The following is a 16618-nucleotide window of genomic DNA, read 5'->3' on the forward strand; positions in this document are numbered from 1 at the left end:
GTGTTTCTGTAGGGTCTGATGGTGGTTGACGTGTGTTTCTGTAGGGTCTGATGTTGGTTGACGTGTGTTGCTGTAGGGTCTGATGGTGGTTGACGTGTGTTGCTGTAGGGTCTGATGGTGGTTGACGTGTGTTTCTGTAGGGTCTGATGGTGGTTGACGTGTGTTGCTGTAGGGTCTGATGGTGGTTGACGTGTGTTGCTGTAGGGTCTGATGGTGGTTGACGTGTGTTGCTGTAGGGTCTGATGGTGGTTGACGTGTGTTGCTGTAGGGTCTGATGTTGGTTGACGTGTGTTGCTGTAGGGTCTGATGGTGGTTGACGTGTGTTGCTGTAGGGTCTGATGGTGGTTGACGTGTGTTGCTGTAGGGTCTGATGGTGGTTGACGTGTGTTGCTGTAGGGTCTGATGGTGGTTGACGTGTGTTGCTGTAGGGTCTGATGGTGGTTGACGTGTGTTGCTGTAGGGTCTGATGGTGGTTGACGTGTGTTGCTGTAGGGTCTGATGGTGGTTGACGTGTGTTGCTGTAGGGTCTGATGGTGGTTGACGTGTGTTGCTGTAGGGTCTGATGGTGGTTGACGTGTGTTGCTGTAGGGTCTGATGGTGGTTGACCCAGTGTTTCCATCAGGCTGTGCTGTTCTGATAACATTTCTCACTATTGTATTGTACAATGCTCAAAAAAATAAAGGGAACACTTAAACAACACAATGTAACTCCAAGTCAATCACACTTCTGTGAAATCAAACTGTCCACTTAGGAAGCAACACTGATTGACAATAAATTTCACATGCTGTTGTGCAAATGGAATAGACAACAGGTGGAAATTATAGGCAATTAGCAAGACACCCCCAATAAAGGAGTGGTTCTGCAGGTGGTGACCACAGACCACTTCTCAGTTCCTATGCTTCCTGGCTGATGTTTTGGTCACTTTTGAATGCTGGCGGTGCTTTCAATCTAGTGGTAGCATGAGACGGAGTCTACATCCCACACAAGTGGCTCAGGTAGTGCAGCTCATCCAGGATGGCACATCAATGCGAGCTGTGGCAAGAAGGTTTGCTGTGTCTGTCAGCGTAGTGTCCAGAGCATGGAGGCGCTACCAGGAGACAGGCCAGTACATCAGGAGACGTGGAGGAGGCCGAAGGAGGGCAACAGCCCAGCAGCAGGACCGCTACCTCCACCTTTGTGCAAGGAGGAGCAGGAGGAGCACTGCCAGAGTCCTGCAAAATGACTTTCAGCAGGCCACAAATGTGCATGTGTCTGCTCAAACGGTCAGAAACAGACTTCATGAGGGTGGTATGAGGGCCCGACATCCACAGGTGGGGGTTGTGCTTACAGCCCAACACCGTGCAGGACATTTGGCATTCGCCACTGGCGCCCTGTGCTCTTCACAGATGAAAGCAGGTTCACACTGAGCATGTGACAGACTTGACAGAGTCTGGAGACGCTGTGGAGAACGTTCTGCTGCCTGCAACATCCTCCAGCATGACCGGTTTGGCGGTGGGTCAGTCATGGTGTGGGATGGCATTTCTTTGGGCCTCCATGTGCTCGCCAGAGGTAGCCTGACTGCCATTAGGTACCGAGATGAGATCCTCAGACCCCTTGTGAGACCATATGCTGGTGCGGTTGGCCCTGGGTTCCTCCTAATGCAAGACAATGCTAGACCTCATGTGGCTGGAGTGTGTCAGCAGTTCCTGCAAGAGGAAGGCATTGATGCTATGGACTGGCCCGCCCGTTCCCCAGACCTGAATCCAATTGAGCACATCTGGGACATCATGTCTCGCTCCATCCACCAACGCCACGTTGCACTACAGACTGTCCAGGAGTTGGCGGATGCTTTAGTCCAAGTCCGGGAGGAGATCCCTCAGGAGACCATCCGCCACCTCATCAGGAGCATGCCCAGGCGTTGTAGGGAGGTCATACAGGCACGTGGAGGCCACACACACTACTGAGCCTCATTTTGACTTGTTTTAAGGACATTACATCAAAGTTGGATCAGCCTGTAGTGTGGTTTTCCAATTTAATTTTGAGTGTGACTCCAAATCCAGACCTCCATGGGTTGATACATTTGATTTCCATTGATAATTTGTGTGTGATTTTGTTGTCAACACATTCAACTATGTAAAGAAACAAGTATTTAATAAGAATATTTCATTAATTCAGATCTAGGATGTGTTATTTTAGTGTTCCCTTTATTTTTTGGAGCAGTGTATATACACATCAGACTTAGGTATCTCAATATTGTATTGTTTGTTGAAGATGGATATAATCCAGTCTGAGTCATTAATATCCCCACCCCCCCTCCACATTTCATTCTAATCGACCATATTTACAGGTCAATTATGCTTCATGATTAGTAACAGCTAGACACAATTTTAATAAGCGCCCATGTCCTGATCTGGAGAAATTCAAAACTATACAAACGTTTAATTGCCTTTTGATTGCACACTGCAAGGTATAATTGAATGGTTTAATGAATAGTTGAATAGGTGTGTGGTCTCACACAGTAAGGACCTATAGAACGTCACTTGAATGTGGATGTTGATATATCTGCCGTAATGGAACTATAATCTACATCAGTCACCAGTTAGTGCAGTTGCTCTCCTGATCATCTATGTCTGCAAAGCTTGCTGACAAACAAGTCAACCTTTTCATGTAACAGACCGATCATCTCTTCTCTATATCTCTATCTCTTACCTGTGTATCAGACCTGATGTTTATTTTTGTGGTTTTCTAAGCTCTTGTTTATCTCCTGTGTCAGTTGAAGGCCGATAAACTGATTTGTTCATCCCTCTCTCTCTCTCTCTCTCTCTCTCTCTCACTCACTCACTCACTCACTCACTCACTCACTGATACCTAGGTGTCAGAGCTAGTTTTTTCCTGCTGTTTTTCTAATGTGTTGTTCTCTCTCCTCTCTCTCCCAGGTATCAGGTGTGTCTCCAGGGGAGAGGGAGAGCCAGGCTCCAGGTCTGCTGTTAGCTCCAGGGGTGAGGTGGGGACAGACACCCATCAACCAGCTCACACCCTGGGAGACTGATGAACCTCCTGCCAAACAACAGCACAGAGACTGTGAACCCATAGGTACTGACACACACACACACACACACACACACACACACAGACACAGACACACACACACACACACACACACGTGTATACACGCGTATAAACACACACAATACGCGGCGGCACACACCACACAAACACACACACCTGCACGCAATACTAGTTATAGCAATCATAGTCTGTATTATTGTAATATTTTCTGATTTTAAACAAATCATCTCTCTGAGGTGGATATTTCACGAGTATAAATGACAATGACAATAATGGGTTAAATTTAGGAGCTGCAGAAGTTGAGAACCTATAGTACTAAAGTGAACCCAGAATGGCTGTGCCCTGCAGCAGTCAATTTCCCTCTGTTACACTACTCTGCTGGCCTCTGCCTCCTGCTCACAGAGAATGGATCTAATTTAAGAACAATACACATACAGAGCCACTGCACTTGCTCCATTGGCACCTCCACGATTAATATACTCTAGACACTATGAAAGCTGTATCCAACGATGTATTCAAGAAACGCAATGAATGTGGTATACTTCCATAACAAATATCCAGTTTCCACGTTCCTGATACTATAGCGAGCAATGCAATGAATACTGTATATTCAAGTAACACTCGTTATATACTGCACTGTGTATACATCAATATAGAGTACAATATGTATTGTATGGTATTATAGCAATGAATCCATGACCACTGTCTACTTCTTGAGTAGTCAGTATTCCATAACCGTCGTACTGTAGCTCTATGTTACCTACTCGACAAATGATCTGTTAATTAATTGACGCAGTCTCAATAAAGATTTCAATAATTACCCTGTCACAGCTGATTGTGTACACGCAGAGAAATAATACCTTTTTCATGGAAAATAAGTATTTGAACTCTTGTCAGCTGAGACTGCCAATGTAGGCTTTGCTACTACTAAATATCTAGTTTCTCAAAAACATCACTAAGACCTACTTAATGGAAATATATTTTCTGCTGTTTTCTATTTGAGATATGCCTCCGCCATTTCTAAATGTCTAGTTTCTCAAACTAATAAGTAAGTACTCTCTGCTCTTGTCTGTTTGAGAGTCTTTGCCACCACAGTGGCTTTGACCAAAAGCTTTGGCTAGTTTCTTCAACTCATCACTTGAGGACAATATTCCTATCGTGTTCCTCTTCTGGAGGTTGGGGTTCAGAGCAGTGCTCTCTGTCCCCTAAACACCCTGCTGGGAGGGTATAGAGGGACGCGTGTACACACACACACACACACACACACACACACACACACACACACACACACACACACTGTCCTCAGGGACCCTGCTGTGTGGGGTATAGAGGTGGCTGAATGGTCTATGAAGCCCTGTGGTATTAGTAATGTGGCCAGACGACAGGCTTTGCCTACAAGCACGGACTGACACACAAACACACACACACAGTCTGGTGGCGTAAGAAACAAACACACACCAGCCTCAACCACGGAGTGAGATGTCACCCATGCTGCTGCATATGGCACTCAAACCAAGCGTGCGTGCGTGCTTGTGAACGTCTGGCATCCACAATGAAACTAGCTCCGCACTTCACTGAACTGAGTCGCGAGAAACTTCCCCACCAACTGCCAGAGTGAATCAATGGTTTAAATAGGAACTTCTCTGCAGTTGGTTGTTTTAAAGAAGTTTCTGTCTGGAAAAGTTAACTTTTCGCTTGTGAGAAAGAAGGACTTTGATTTCTGAAGCATTGCCTCAGTCGGTATGTTAACAATTAGAGGTTGATTGAGCAATTCACCAAATTGAAATAGAATTCTTATAAAAGGACCAAGGAGCACTTACGAAACAACCAATATTTAATGCTCACACATTTAAATGATGGGGTACAAGAGAGCAATCAGGAGAAGGGATCCATTTAATGTTAATGCAATTACATTTCCCTTCTTAAACCTTTCATTAGCTCTGCCGCAAGAGGACTCGCAAATGTGAGTGCATGTTAGCCATCGCTAATGAGTTCCGTCTTGTCACTTCATTATATATTTTAGTCCAAAGACTGATTGTAGTTCAGAAAATGTACAGGAACACTTTAATAACTCAAGATGGAGAACAGGAAGGAGAAGATACGTATCAGGCTGTAATCAATTCTGGCACCTCGTTGAAATCCTACTACTCAGGCCAAAACTATAGGAGCATAATAATATTATATCGGATTTCTCTCTCTCTCTCTGGTTTTAATCAAGTTTAGGGCTCAAGTTGAGAACAGTAGGAATAAAGTGGTATAGTGCTGAGATAGTTGGCCTGAGGATGGATGACCATAATGTACTGAGAAGTTCTCTTCTTCCAGTCTAACACATTCTCGCTCTCGTATGCGTCAGAGTAGAAAATACTGTAAATACATACTTAGCTAGCTACATGGTAAACGGAGCTCATCACTAATACCATGGACTGAACGTGTTCCCTGTAGGCATACTGTGTATATACAGAGTGTACACATCATTTAGGACACGTTCCTAATAACATGTTGAGTTGCAGCCTCAATTTGTCGGGGCATGGTGTTGTAGGCGTTCCACATGGATGCTGGCCCATGTTGACTCCAATGCTTCCCACAGTTGGGTCAAGTTGGTTGGATGTCCTTTGGGTGGTGGACCATTCTTGATACACATGGGAAACTGCTGAGTTTGAAAAACTCAGCAGGGTTGCTGTTCTTGACCCAAACGAGTGCGCCTGGCACCTACTACCATACTTCGTTCAAAGGCACTTAAACATTTTGCCTTGCCCATTTATTTCATTTATTAGGATCCCCATTAGCTGATGACAAAGGCGACAGCTAGTCTTACTGGGATCCGACATATAACGACAAAGACATTACAGACAAAAACTGACGAGGTACACACTGATCGGTAAAGAGAGGATGACATTCTATAACGCTCCTTTTCCTCTGCACAGTTCTCTCACACTGAGAAACAATAGGAATACAATAGAATGTGCTATGCTTTTTTCATTTAATCCAATTCACTGTTACCAATTATTTTATGAGATGAGGATTCCTTGATGGAGTAACTTTAATCTTAGCTGGTCTGAGAGAACTTGAGGCTTCCCTCCTCAATGTATACATTGGTATGTTTTTAAGTTGCGCTGTTGAGAGAAACTCTTTCTACAATCAGAGCAGTAGTAAGGCTTCTCTCCTGTATGTATACCTTGGTGTCTTTTTAAGTGGCTCGATTGAGAGAGACTTGCTACAGTGAGAGCAGTAGTAAGGCTTCTCTCCTGTATGTATACATTGGTGTCTTTATAAGTGGCTCGGTTCTACATTGAGAGCAGTAGGAAGGCTTCTCTCCTTTACGTATACCTTGGTGACTTTTTAAGTGGCTCGGTTGAGAGATTATCTTCCTACAGTGATAGTAGGCGTAAGGCTTCTCTCCTGTGTGTGTTCTCTGATGAACTTTTAGCTCAGCTGATGTATAAAAACATTTTCCTCCAAATGGCACACATACACAATCCATGTCTCGAAGTAGAAAAAATATCCTTCTTTAACCTGTCTCCTCACCTTTATCTAGACTGATTGAAGTGGATGTAACAAGTGACATCAATAAGGGATCATAGTTTTCACCTGGATTCACCTGGTCAGTCTATGCCATGGAAAGAGCAGGTGATCTTAATGTTTCGTACACTCAGTGTATATGGTCAATATGTTAACTGTAAGGCCCCTATATACACTACCGTTCAAAAGTTTGGGGTCACTTATGAATGGCCTTGTTTTTGAAAGAAAAGCTATTTTTTTTGTCCATTAAAATAACATCATTAAATAGTACCCACAAAACACCAGTCTCAACGTCAACAGTGAAGAGGCGACTTCGGGATGCTGGCCTTCTAGACAGAGTTCCTCTTTCCAGTGTCTGTGTTCTTTTGCCCATCTTAATCTTTTCTTTTTATTGGCCAGCCTGAGATGGGGCTTTTTCTTTGCAACTCTGCCTAGAAGGCCAGCATCCTGGAGTCGCCTCTCCACTGTTGACGTTGAGACTGGTGTTTTGCAGGTACTATTTAATGAAGCTGCCAGTTGAGGACTTGTGAAGCGTCTGTTTCTCAAACTAGACACTAATGTACTTGTCTTGCTCAGTTGTTCACCGGGGCCTCCCACTCCTCTTTCTATTCTGGTTAGAGACAGTTTGCTCTGTTCTGTGAAGGGAGTAGTACACAGTGTTGTACGAGATCTTCAGTTTCTTGGCAATTTCTCTCATGGAATAGCCTTCATTTCTCAGAACAAGAATAAACTGACGAGTTTCAAAAGAAAGTTATTTGTTTCTGGCCATTTTGAGCCTGTAATTGAACCCACAAATGCTGATGCTCCAGATACTCAACTAGTCTAAAGAAGGACAGTTTTATTGCTTCTTTAATCAGAACAGTTTTCAGAGTGCTAACATAATTGCAAAAGGGTTTTGGATTAGCTAACACAACGTGCCATTGGAACACAGGAGTGATGGTTGCTTATAATGGGACTCTGTACGCCAATGTTGAAGTTCCATATAAAATCTGCCATTTCCAGCTACAATAGTCATTTACAACATTCACAATGTCTACACTGTATTTCTGATCAATTTGATGTTATTTTAATGTACAAAAAAATGTGCTTTTCTTTCAAAAACAAGGACATTTCTGAGTGACCCCAAACTTTTGAATTGTGGTGTATGAAAAGTAATTTGTTGTGTAATTTGTTCAGCTATCTAAAAGGATCAAGTAAATGATGAGGTTATGTAATAATAATCTAAACTCTCTCCTTCCCCCCTATCTCACCCTTGTGTTCTCTCTCTCTCCGTCCTCTCTCTCTCTCCCCTACCTTCCCCCTCTCTCTCCCTTCACGCTCTCTTCCTCTCTTCCTCTCTCTCTCTTCCTCTCTCTCTCTTCCTCTCTCTCTCTTCCTCTCTCTCTTCCTCTCTCTCTTCCTCTCTCTTCCTCTCTCTCTTCCTCTCTCTCTTCCTCTCTCTCTCTTCCTCTCTTCCTCTCCTCTCTTCCTCTCCTCTCCTTCTCTCGCTCTCTCGCTCTCTCTCTCTCTTCACGCTCTCTTCCTCTCCTCTCTCTTCACGCTCTCTCTCCCCTGTCTCTCTTTCCAGGTCCTCCATGGGTACCTTCTGTAGCAGCAGTGACCAAGTCCAGTCTCCTGCCCCACTCCTACCCCCACCAGCCCCCCTCCTTCAGCCACAGTGTCACTGTCCAGTGCCCTATTATAGGTCTGACTCCCTCCATCCAGTCACCCATGCCCCTCCACCCCCACCCACTCATGACAGCCCACTTCCAGCTACCCCCGCACTCCACTGCCCACCAACCCCCCGCCATGGTGCTCAAAATGCCCTACCAGCCACCCTATCCCTTGGCCCAGCCCCCTGTCTTCTCCTCGCCCCTCTCTACCCCCTCAGGTGGTCCCAGGGGAGCGCACCCCAACCAACAAAACCACAGAATGATGGGGAACGGTCATCTGACGCCTCACCCCCCTCCTCACCACTCTCACCCAACTCACCCTCTCATACAGCCCCATGCCCTGCCTCTGACCAATGGGCAGTTGGCGCGGCTAGTTCCTCCTACTCCAGTAGCCAATCAGGATGGTCCTAGAGGGCCCAATGGGCTGCAGATGCTGAGGACGGTGGGGATGGGAAAGTACGAGTTCACAGACCCAGGACATCCTAAAGGTAAGACAGACCCACTCTGACTTGGCAAGTCTGCAGTCACACACACCAAATATAAGACAGGCCCAATACAACTTTATTCTCTAATTATTTTGTTTTTTACTGAGTAGGTTTTCTCAGTGTAGGACTCAGCTTTTCTCTGGGTAGAGTGTGGTTTGTACAGGGAGCAGGTTCTCTGGGAAGAGTGTGGCTTGTACAGGGAGCAGGTTCTCTGGGTAGAGTGTGGTTTGTACAAGGAGCAGGTTCTCTGGGTAGAGTGTGGTTTGTACAGGGAGCAGGTTCTCTGGGTAGAGTGTGGTTTGTACAGGGAGCAGGTTCTCTGGGTAGAGTGTGGTTTGTACAGGGAACAGCTTCTCTGGGTAGAGTGTGGTTTGTACAGGGAACAGCTTCTCTGGGTAGAGTGTGGTTTGTTCCAGGGAACAGCTTCTCTGGGTAGAGTGTGGTTTGTTCCAGGGAACAGCTTCTCTGGGTAGTGTGTGGTTTGTACAGGGAGCCGCTTCTCTGGGTAGAGTGTGGTTTGTACAGGGAGCCGCTTCTCTGGGTAGAGTGTGGTTTGTACAGGGAACAGCTTCTCTGGGTAGAGTGTGGTTTGTACAGGGAACAGCTTCTCTGGGTAGAGTGTGGTTTGTACGGTGAACAGCTTCTCTGGATAGAGTGTGGTTTGTTCCAGGGAACAGCTTCTCTGGGTAGAGTGTGGTTTGTTCCAGGGAACAGCTTCTCTGGGTAGAGTGTGGTTTGTTCCAGGGAACAGCTTCTCTGGGTAGAGTGTGGTTTGTTCCAGGGAACAGCTTCTCTGGGTAGAGTGTGGTTTGTTCCAGGGAACAGCTTTTCTCTGGGTAGAGTGTGGTATGTACAGGGAACAGCTTCTCTGGGTAGAGTGTGGTTTGTACAGGGAACAGCTTCTCTGGGTAGAGTGTGGTTTGTACAGGGAACAGCTTCTCTGGGTAGAGTGTGGTTTGTACAGGGAACATCTTCTCTGGGTAGAGTGTGGTTTGTACAGGGAGCAGGTTCTCTGGGTAGAGTGTGGTTTGTACAGCTTTTCTGGGTAGTTTGTGTTGACAGCACTCCATAAACAACACTACAAACACATCTAACCAGGAGACAGTTAAAACAATACCTGGTACTGGTGCCAAATCTTCACAAAGCTGCACCAAGGTCACAGCTTACACACGCACGCGCACACACCCACACACCTTATTCCATTGTTTTAAATTATCCAGACACGCCTGCAGTCACTTTTTAAGTTTCTTTTAAGCCTGGCAAACTCTTGTTGTCTTTGTGAAGACTGTGAGCTCAGTGGTATGGCGAGCCGTCTCGGGTTTGGCTGCATCTCAAAGCCGTAAATTGTTGTTTGTTAACCTTGGAGTTTGTGATGCAGGGCCAGAGACAGATGTTCTATATTCCCTGACCAATTTTCACATTTAATGAAGCTTTTAATCTAGAGTTTAGATTGGCCTTTTTTCCCCCCAACTCGTTTAATTTTTTTTATTTTGGGAGTAGATCAATAGAACGTGTGCAAATGAGTTTCCAGATTGATGTAGAAAGCAGTTGTGGCAGTCGGAGCGGAGGCTACCTGAGACACATTTAAATGAGACAGCAGGTGGAATGGAAACACAGACAATTAGAGTGCGGACGCATTGAACTGCAGTCCGGCAGCTCATTTCTGTTGCGTCTCCTGTTCGCTTAGATGCTTGCCGGGTTTTGTAATGGATACATTGTTGCTATGCTGTCATTTATTGTATTTAGTCGAATAGCCAAAGTCTTGTGTGTTTTTGAATTCATACGTTGTGTGTTTCACAATCTATATACTGTGGTATTTATTCCAATAGCCAAAGCTAATCCGAATTGTTTGCAACTACACTAAACCAGAGCTTTCCTACCAAAAGTACTAGTACCAGTAAAATTCTATTTCATAAACGCATGCAGGGGGCTCTGCTTAGAACCATGAGACGTGACGAGATGGAGTACCACTTTATGAAATATTCAGCGGTAGAAATGAGCATACAGATGTCACTGTGGTAGGAAAGTCACAGGAATAGCAGAGTTCCATTCAGAGCAGCAGCACAGTAGCAGGTGTCAAATCGGAGCAGAGGGTTCTTGAAAACCTTGATTTGCGCACAGGGTCGAGTGCACTTTTGATACTAATATGACTGCATTGTCTAGATTCCCTTCACTCTTACCCCTGACTATTTTCATAGATTAGTGTTTTGAGATGTCTAGAATGTTTGAGCTGCCCGTAAGGTCATAGTCTGGATAATAGACTGCTGTATGACCCTGAGAGGGCTTAGCCGAGAATTAGCCAGGCGTCTCGGCAACTTGCTTTTGTCCTCGCGGAGCGGAGAGAGACACCTTCCAGACTATAAGAACACTTAACCTTGCTGCCGTGATAATCAACCAGTCAACCACCACAAACCAGCCTGTCGTGCAGGGCCTGTCTTCATAACATTTTGACGCCGCCTCCTGCTGTACTCCCCCTATCTCTACCTCCCCCCCCCCCCTCTTTCTCTTGGTCTCCTGCTGTACTCCCCCTATCTCTTGGTCTCCTGCTGTACTCCCCCCTATCTCTTCCTCATTCGTATTGTGTTCTCCACCCTCTCTCTACCCCCCCCCCCCTCTTTCTCTTGGTCTCCTGCTGTACTCCCCCCTATCTCTTCCTCATTCGTATTGTGTTCTCCACCCTCTCTCTACCTCCCCCCCTCTTTCTCTTGGTCTCCTGCTGTGCTCCATCTCTTTCTCTTCCTCTCTCTTGCGCTCAGGGAACAGATATCCCCTCAGGTCACTAAACATCAGTGGCCATCAGGAAGTGATGGGAGGGGACAGGAGGGGTACAGGGGGAGCAGGTAGCTGACTCGTGGTGGCTATTCAGCAGCTTGATGGTCTGAGGGTAGAAGCTATTGGCAAGTCTGTTAGTTTTTGCCATGATGCTACTGTACTGCCCACATCTGAGTGATGGAAGCATGGAGAACAGGCCGTGGCTCGGGTGGCTGAGTTCCCTGATGATCTTCTGGGCCTTTCTGCAACATCTGGTGCTGTAGGTGTCCTGAAGGGAAGGCGGTGTGCACCCATTGGTGCGTTCTGCAGAGCGTACCACTCTCTGTAGCGCCTTGCGGTCAGCGGCGGTGGTGTTGCCGTGCCTTGCTCAAATCAATCAGATGTTACGTCACATGCTTGGTGAACAACATGTGTAGACTAACAGTGAAATGCTTGCTTCCCAACAATGCAGAGAGAAAAAAAATAATACAAATTTAAAAATAATAGCATGAGGAATAAGTAACGGTAACTTGGCTATATACACAGGGCATCAGTATTTAGTCAATGTTTTGGGGTACGAGGTAATTGAGGTAGGTATGTACATATACAGTGGGGCAAAAAAGTATTTAGTCAGCCACCAATTGTGCAAGTTCTCCCACTTAAAAAGATGCGAGAGGCCTGTAATTGTCACCATAGGTACACTTCAACTATGACAGACAAAATGAGAAGAATCCAAAAAATCCAGAAACTCACATTGTAGGATTTTTAATGAATTTATTTGCAAATTATGGTGGAAAATAAGTATTTGGTCACCTACAAACAAGCAAGATTTCTGGCTCTTACAGACCTGTAACTTCTTCTTTAAGAGGCTCCTCTGTCCTCCACTTGTTACCTGTATTAATGGCACCTGTTTGAACTTGTTATCAGTATAAAAGACACCTGTCCACAACCTCAAACAGTCACACTCCAAACTCCACTATGGCCAAGACCAAAGAGCTGTCAAAGGACACCAGAAACAAAATTGTAGACCTGCACCAGGCTGGAAAGACTGAATCTGCAATAGGTAAGCAGCTTGATTTGAAGAAATCAACTGTGGGGGCAATTATTAGGAAATGGAAGACATACAAGACCACTGATAATCTCCCTCGATCTGGGGCTCCACGCAAGATCTCACCCCGTGGGGTCAAAATGATCACAAGAACGATGAGCAAAAATCCCAGAATCACACGGGGGGACCTAGTGAATGACCTGCAGAGAGCTGGGACCAAAGTAACAAAGCCTACCATCAGTAACACACTACGCCGCCAGGGACTCAAATCCTGCAGTTCCAGACGTGTCCCCCTGCTTAAGCCAGTACATGTCCAGGCCCGTCTGAAGTTTGCTAGAGAGCATTTGGATGATCCAGAAGAAGATTGGGAGAATGTCATATGGTCAGATGAAACCAAAATATAACCTTTTGGTAAAAACTCAACTCGTCATGTTTGGAGGAGAAAGAATGCTGAGTTGCATCCAAAGAACACCATACCTACTGTGAAGCATGGGGGTGGAAACATCATGCTTTGGGGCTGTTTTTCTGCAAAGGAACCAGGACGACTAATCCGTGTAAAGGAAAGAATAAATAGGGCCATGTATCGTGAGATTTTGAGTGAAAACCTCCTTCCATCAGCAAGGGCATTGAAGATGACAATGATCCCAAACACACCGCCCGGGCAACGAAGGAGTGGCTTCGTAAGAAGCATTTCAAGGTCCTGGAGTGGCCTAGCCAGTCTCCAGATCTCAACCCCATAGAAAATCTTTGGAGGATGTTGAAAGTCCGTGTTGCCCAGCAACAACCCCAAAACATCACTGCTCTAGAGGAGATCTGCATGGAGGAATGGGCCAAAATACTAGCAACCGTGTGTGAAAACCTTGTGAAGACTTGTCATTGCCAACAAAGGGTATATAACAAAGTATTGAGATAAACTTTTGTTATTGACCAAATACTTATTTTCCACCATAATTTGCAAATATATTCATTAACAATCCTACAATGTGATTTTCAGGATTCTTTTTCTCATTTTGTCTGCCATAGTTGAAGTGTACCAATGATGAAAATTACAGGCCTCTCTCATCTTTTTAAGTGGGAGAACTTGCACAATTGGTGGCTGACTAAATACTTTTTTGCCCCACTGTAGGTAGCGATGCAGCCCGACAGTAGGCTCTCGATGGTGCTCCTGTAGAACACTGGCTGGTCGAATTTCTACAGCCTCATGCCTTTTTCACCGTGGTGTCTGTGTGGTTTGACCATTTCAGCTCCTCAGATGTGTACGACGAGGTACTTGATGTTTTTGACCATCTCTGTGGCCCCGTTGATGAGGATGGATGCTGTGCCTAGCCTGTTTTCTCATGAAGTCCATCGTAGTGCTGTGTAGTGCTGTGGCAAGGTTACCCCTCCAACATTGGGGAGTAGGCTGGGCTGGGCTCAGAAGCCAGATGGTAGAAGTATTCTCTAAGCAATGGTCCAGGGTTATTTTTCATCCCTAATAGTTAAGGTTAGGATTGGGGGAAGGTAATCTGGTCTTAGATCTGTGGTTAGGGGGGACTTTTACCATTCCTAACATGCACAAAAACACGCTGTGTTTCATTTGACTGACAGATATGAATGTCCTTGCCTTAAGAAAAATCTGAATTATCTGCTTGGTTCTGTGACTATTAAATCAGTTATCAGTCATATTTTAGCACCCTCTTTGGCACAGGCCTCTTAGTTTCAACAACACTCCTACGGCGTGCACTTCTTCTGTGTGCAGTGAGGGCTTGGACATTCAGTGAGGGCTTGGACATTCAGTGAGGGCTTGGACATTCAGTGAGGGCTTGGACATTCAGTGAGGGCTTGGACATTCAGTGAGGGCTTGGACATTCAGTGAGGGCCTGGATATTCAGTGAGGGCCTGGATATTCAGTGAGGGCTTGGATATTCAGTGAGGGCTTGGATATTCAGTGAGGGCTTGGATATTCAGTGAGGGCTTGGATATTGAGAGGCAGTCTTTGTTACGGGTCTCTTTTATGATAGTATTCCACCAGCTCAGAGGAAGGATTTTTACATTATGTCAGAGTGCTTCAAATTCACTGTAAAAAGAGTAAGCTGATTTGAATGGCTCTCAGTAGGATCTAGACACTTTAAGTGTTGGTGTGATTAGGATCCCAGTGAGTTGAGCCGTGTGTGTGTGTGTGTGTGTGTGTGTGTGTCACACAGTAAGCTCTGTCTATCATTGCCCTATATGAAGCCACATGACCTTTCAGTGGCCACCTCATCAACCGTCAGAGGCTTAATTGTCCATCTTTGTTTCACTCATTCTTTTTCAGTCTGGTGGAGAGAGGGGGGAGAAAGTAAAAACGAGAGACACATGCAGAGAGGGCGAGAAAGAGACACACAGGGAGAGAGACGGAGAGAAAGAGAGTCAGAAACAGAAAGGGAAACAGAAAGAGAGACGGTAACATCTTTACCCAAATCCTCCTGGTCTGTCTGGCTTCTCCAGGATGACTGATGGTTGTTGAAGGTATAAGCTGATGACTGGGGTGTTATCTAGCTGTCATCCTCCTGTGTATGTATTAACCCCACCATGACAGGTCTGAATGGCAAATAGAGGTGAGATCCTCTCCGATCACCCACAGACACAGCTATACAGACAGCTATGGATTTCAGATTAAAAACTAAGCACACGCACTTAGGAGGCTAACACTGAGCACATACTGTAGCTAGCGCACGGACTCACACACACGCGCACACACGCACACGCACACGCACACACACACACACACACACACTAGTACACGCTGTAGCACGTTGTAGCACAGACACACACACACTGTGCTTTATATATATATATAAAATATAATAAGGCTGAGCAGATTGGATGGTATAGACTGAGAAGGTGCAATTTTATATTCAGCTGTCTCAGGAAAACAAGCAATCTGGACTTAAGTCCCCCTCTTTCACTCTCTCTGTCTCTTTCTTGCTCTCTCTCTCTCTCTCGCACTAATCCATTCTTACTTCAGATTTCCCCTGTCACTCTCCTAATCGTGGCGTTCCCAGCTGAAAACAGGCCATTAAAAGACTGACTTACACCGCTGGCCCCAGCAGAGGAGAGAAGGGAGGGAGGGATGGAGGAGGAGAGCTGGTGACAGGTATAGTGAGGGAGGAAAAAGAGGAGGAGGAGGACATTGGGGAGTGGGTGACAGATAGAGAAGCATAGTACTAGGTTGAGTGGGAGAGGAAATGAGGAGGGAGGAGAAGAGTGGATGTAGCAGATATTGGACTCCTGCATAGGTCAGTTTTTTTGGAGCCACACCCGCCCAGCACCGGCCACATCAATTCCAGGTCCCACCCGATAACCGACATCATTACAGATTCCTCTCTGCAGCCCGACCTCACCCACATAGAATTGTTCTGAGAGCCAATCCGTTACTGACCAAATAAGGTCAATCGATCATATGTCTTTTATAAAGCCTTTTTTTTTTTACATCATCAGTTGTCAGAGTGCTTATACAGATACCCAGTCTAAAACCCCAAAGAGCAAGCCATGCAGATGTAGAAGCACAGTGGCTAGGGAAAACCATTCCTCTTCTGGCTGTGCCGGGTGGAGATTATGAAAGTACATGGCCATTAAGGCCAGATCGTTCATCAAGACGTTCAAACGTTTCTAGATGACCTGCAGGGTCAGATAATGATCACAGTGGTTATGGAGGATGCAGTAGTTCAGCACCTCAGGAGTAAATGTCAGCTGGCTTTTAATAGCCGAGCATTCAGAGGTCGCCGAGGCATTCAGAGGTCGAGACTGCAGGTCGGGTAGCGTGGGAGAGAGAGAGAAAAAGAGCGGTTACAACAGCAGATCCGGGACAAGGTAGCACGTCCAGTGAACAGGTAAGGGTTCCATGGCCGCAGGCAGAACAGCGGAAACTGGATCAGCACGGCTGGATGGACTGGGAACAGAGTTCCATAGCCACAGGTAGATCAAATGATTGAATTGTTTTCATGACTCGAGTAGTAGGCTATTATTCCCCTTCCTTGCAGTAATTAATTTGTCCGCATGTCTATGCATCATTTGGATAAAAGGAAACCATGCCATGAATTAACAACAGTCTAGTTTCATCTTCACACTGCGATGCGGCACATTGACAACTCAAA

The 16618-nt window shown here is 45.7% G+C and overlaps 1 protein-coding gene across 1 annotated transcript in view; it reads left to right on the forward strand.

The window, feature by feature from the left end:
* Positions 1 to 16618, forward strand: part of LOC110530907 (kelch-like protein 29) — a 331159-nt gene that overhangs the window by 178358 nt on the left and 136183 nt on the right. Inside the window, exons 4-5 of the mRNA XM_036985426.2 lie at positions 2916 to 3072; positions 8135 to 8707. Of these exons, the coding sequence (XP_036841321.1) occupies positions 2916 to 3072; positions 8135 to 8707 (730 nt within the window). The remainder of the gene's footprint in view (positions 1 to 2915; positions 3073 to 8134; positions 8708 to 16618) is intronic.

This window comes from Oncorhynchus mykiss, chromosome 8 (assembly GCF_057628025.1).
Source record: "Oncorhynchus mykiss isolate SJ-2025 chromosome 8, ASM5762802v1, whole genome shotgun sequence".
In the NCBI taxonomy this organism is placed as follows: Eukaryota; Metazoa; Chordata; class Actinopteri; order Salmoniformes; family Salmonidae; genus Oncorhynchus; species Oncorhynchus mykiss.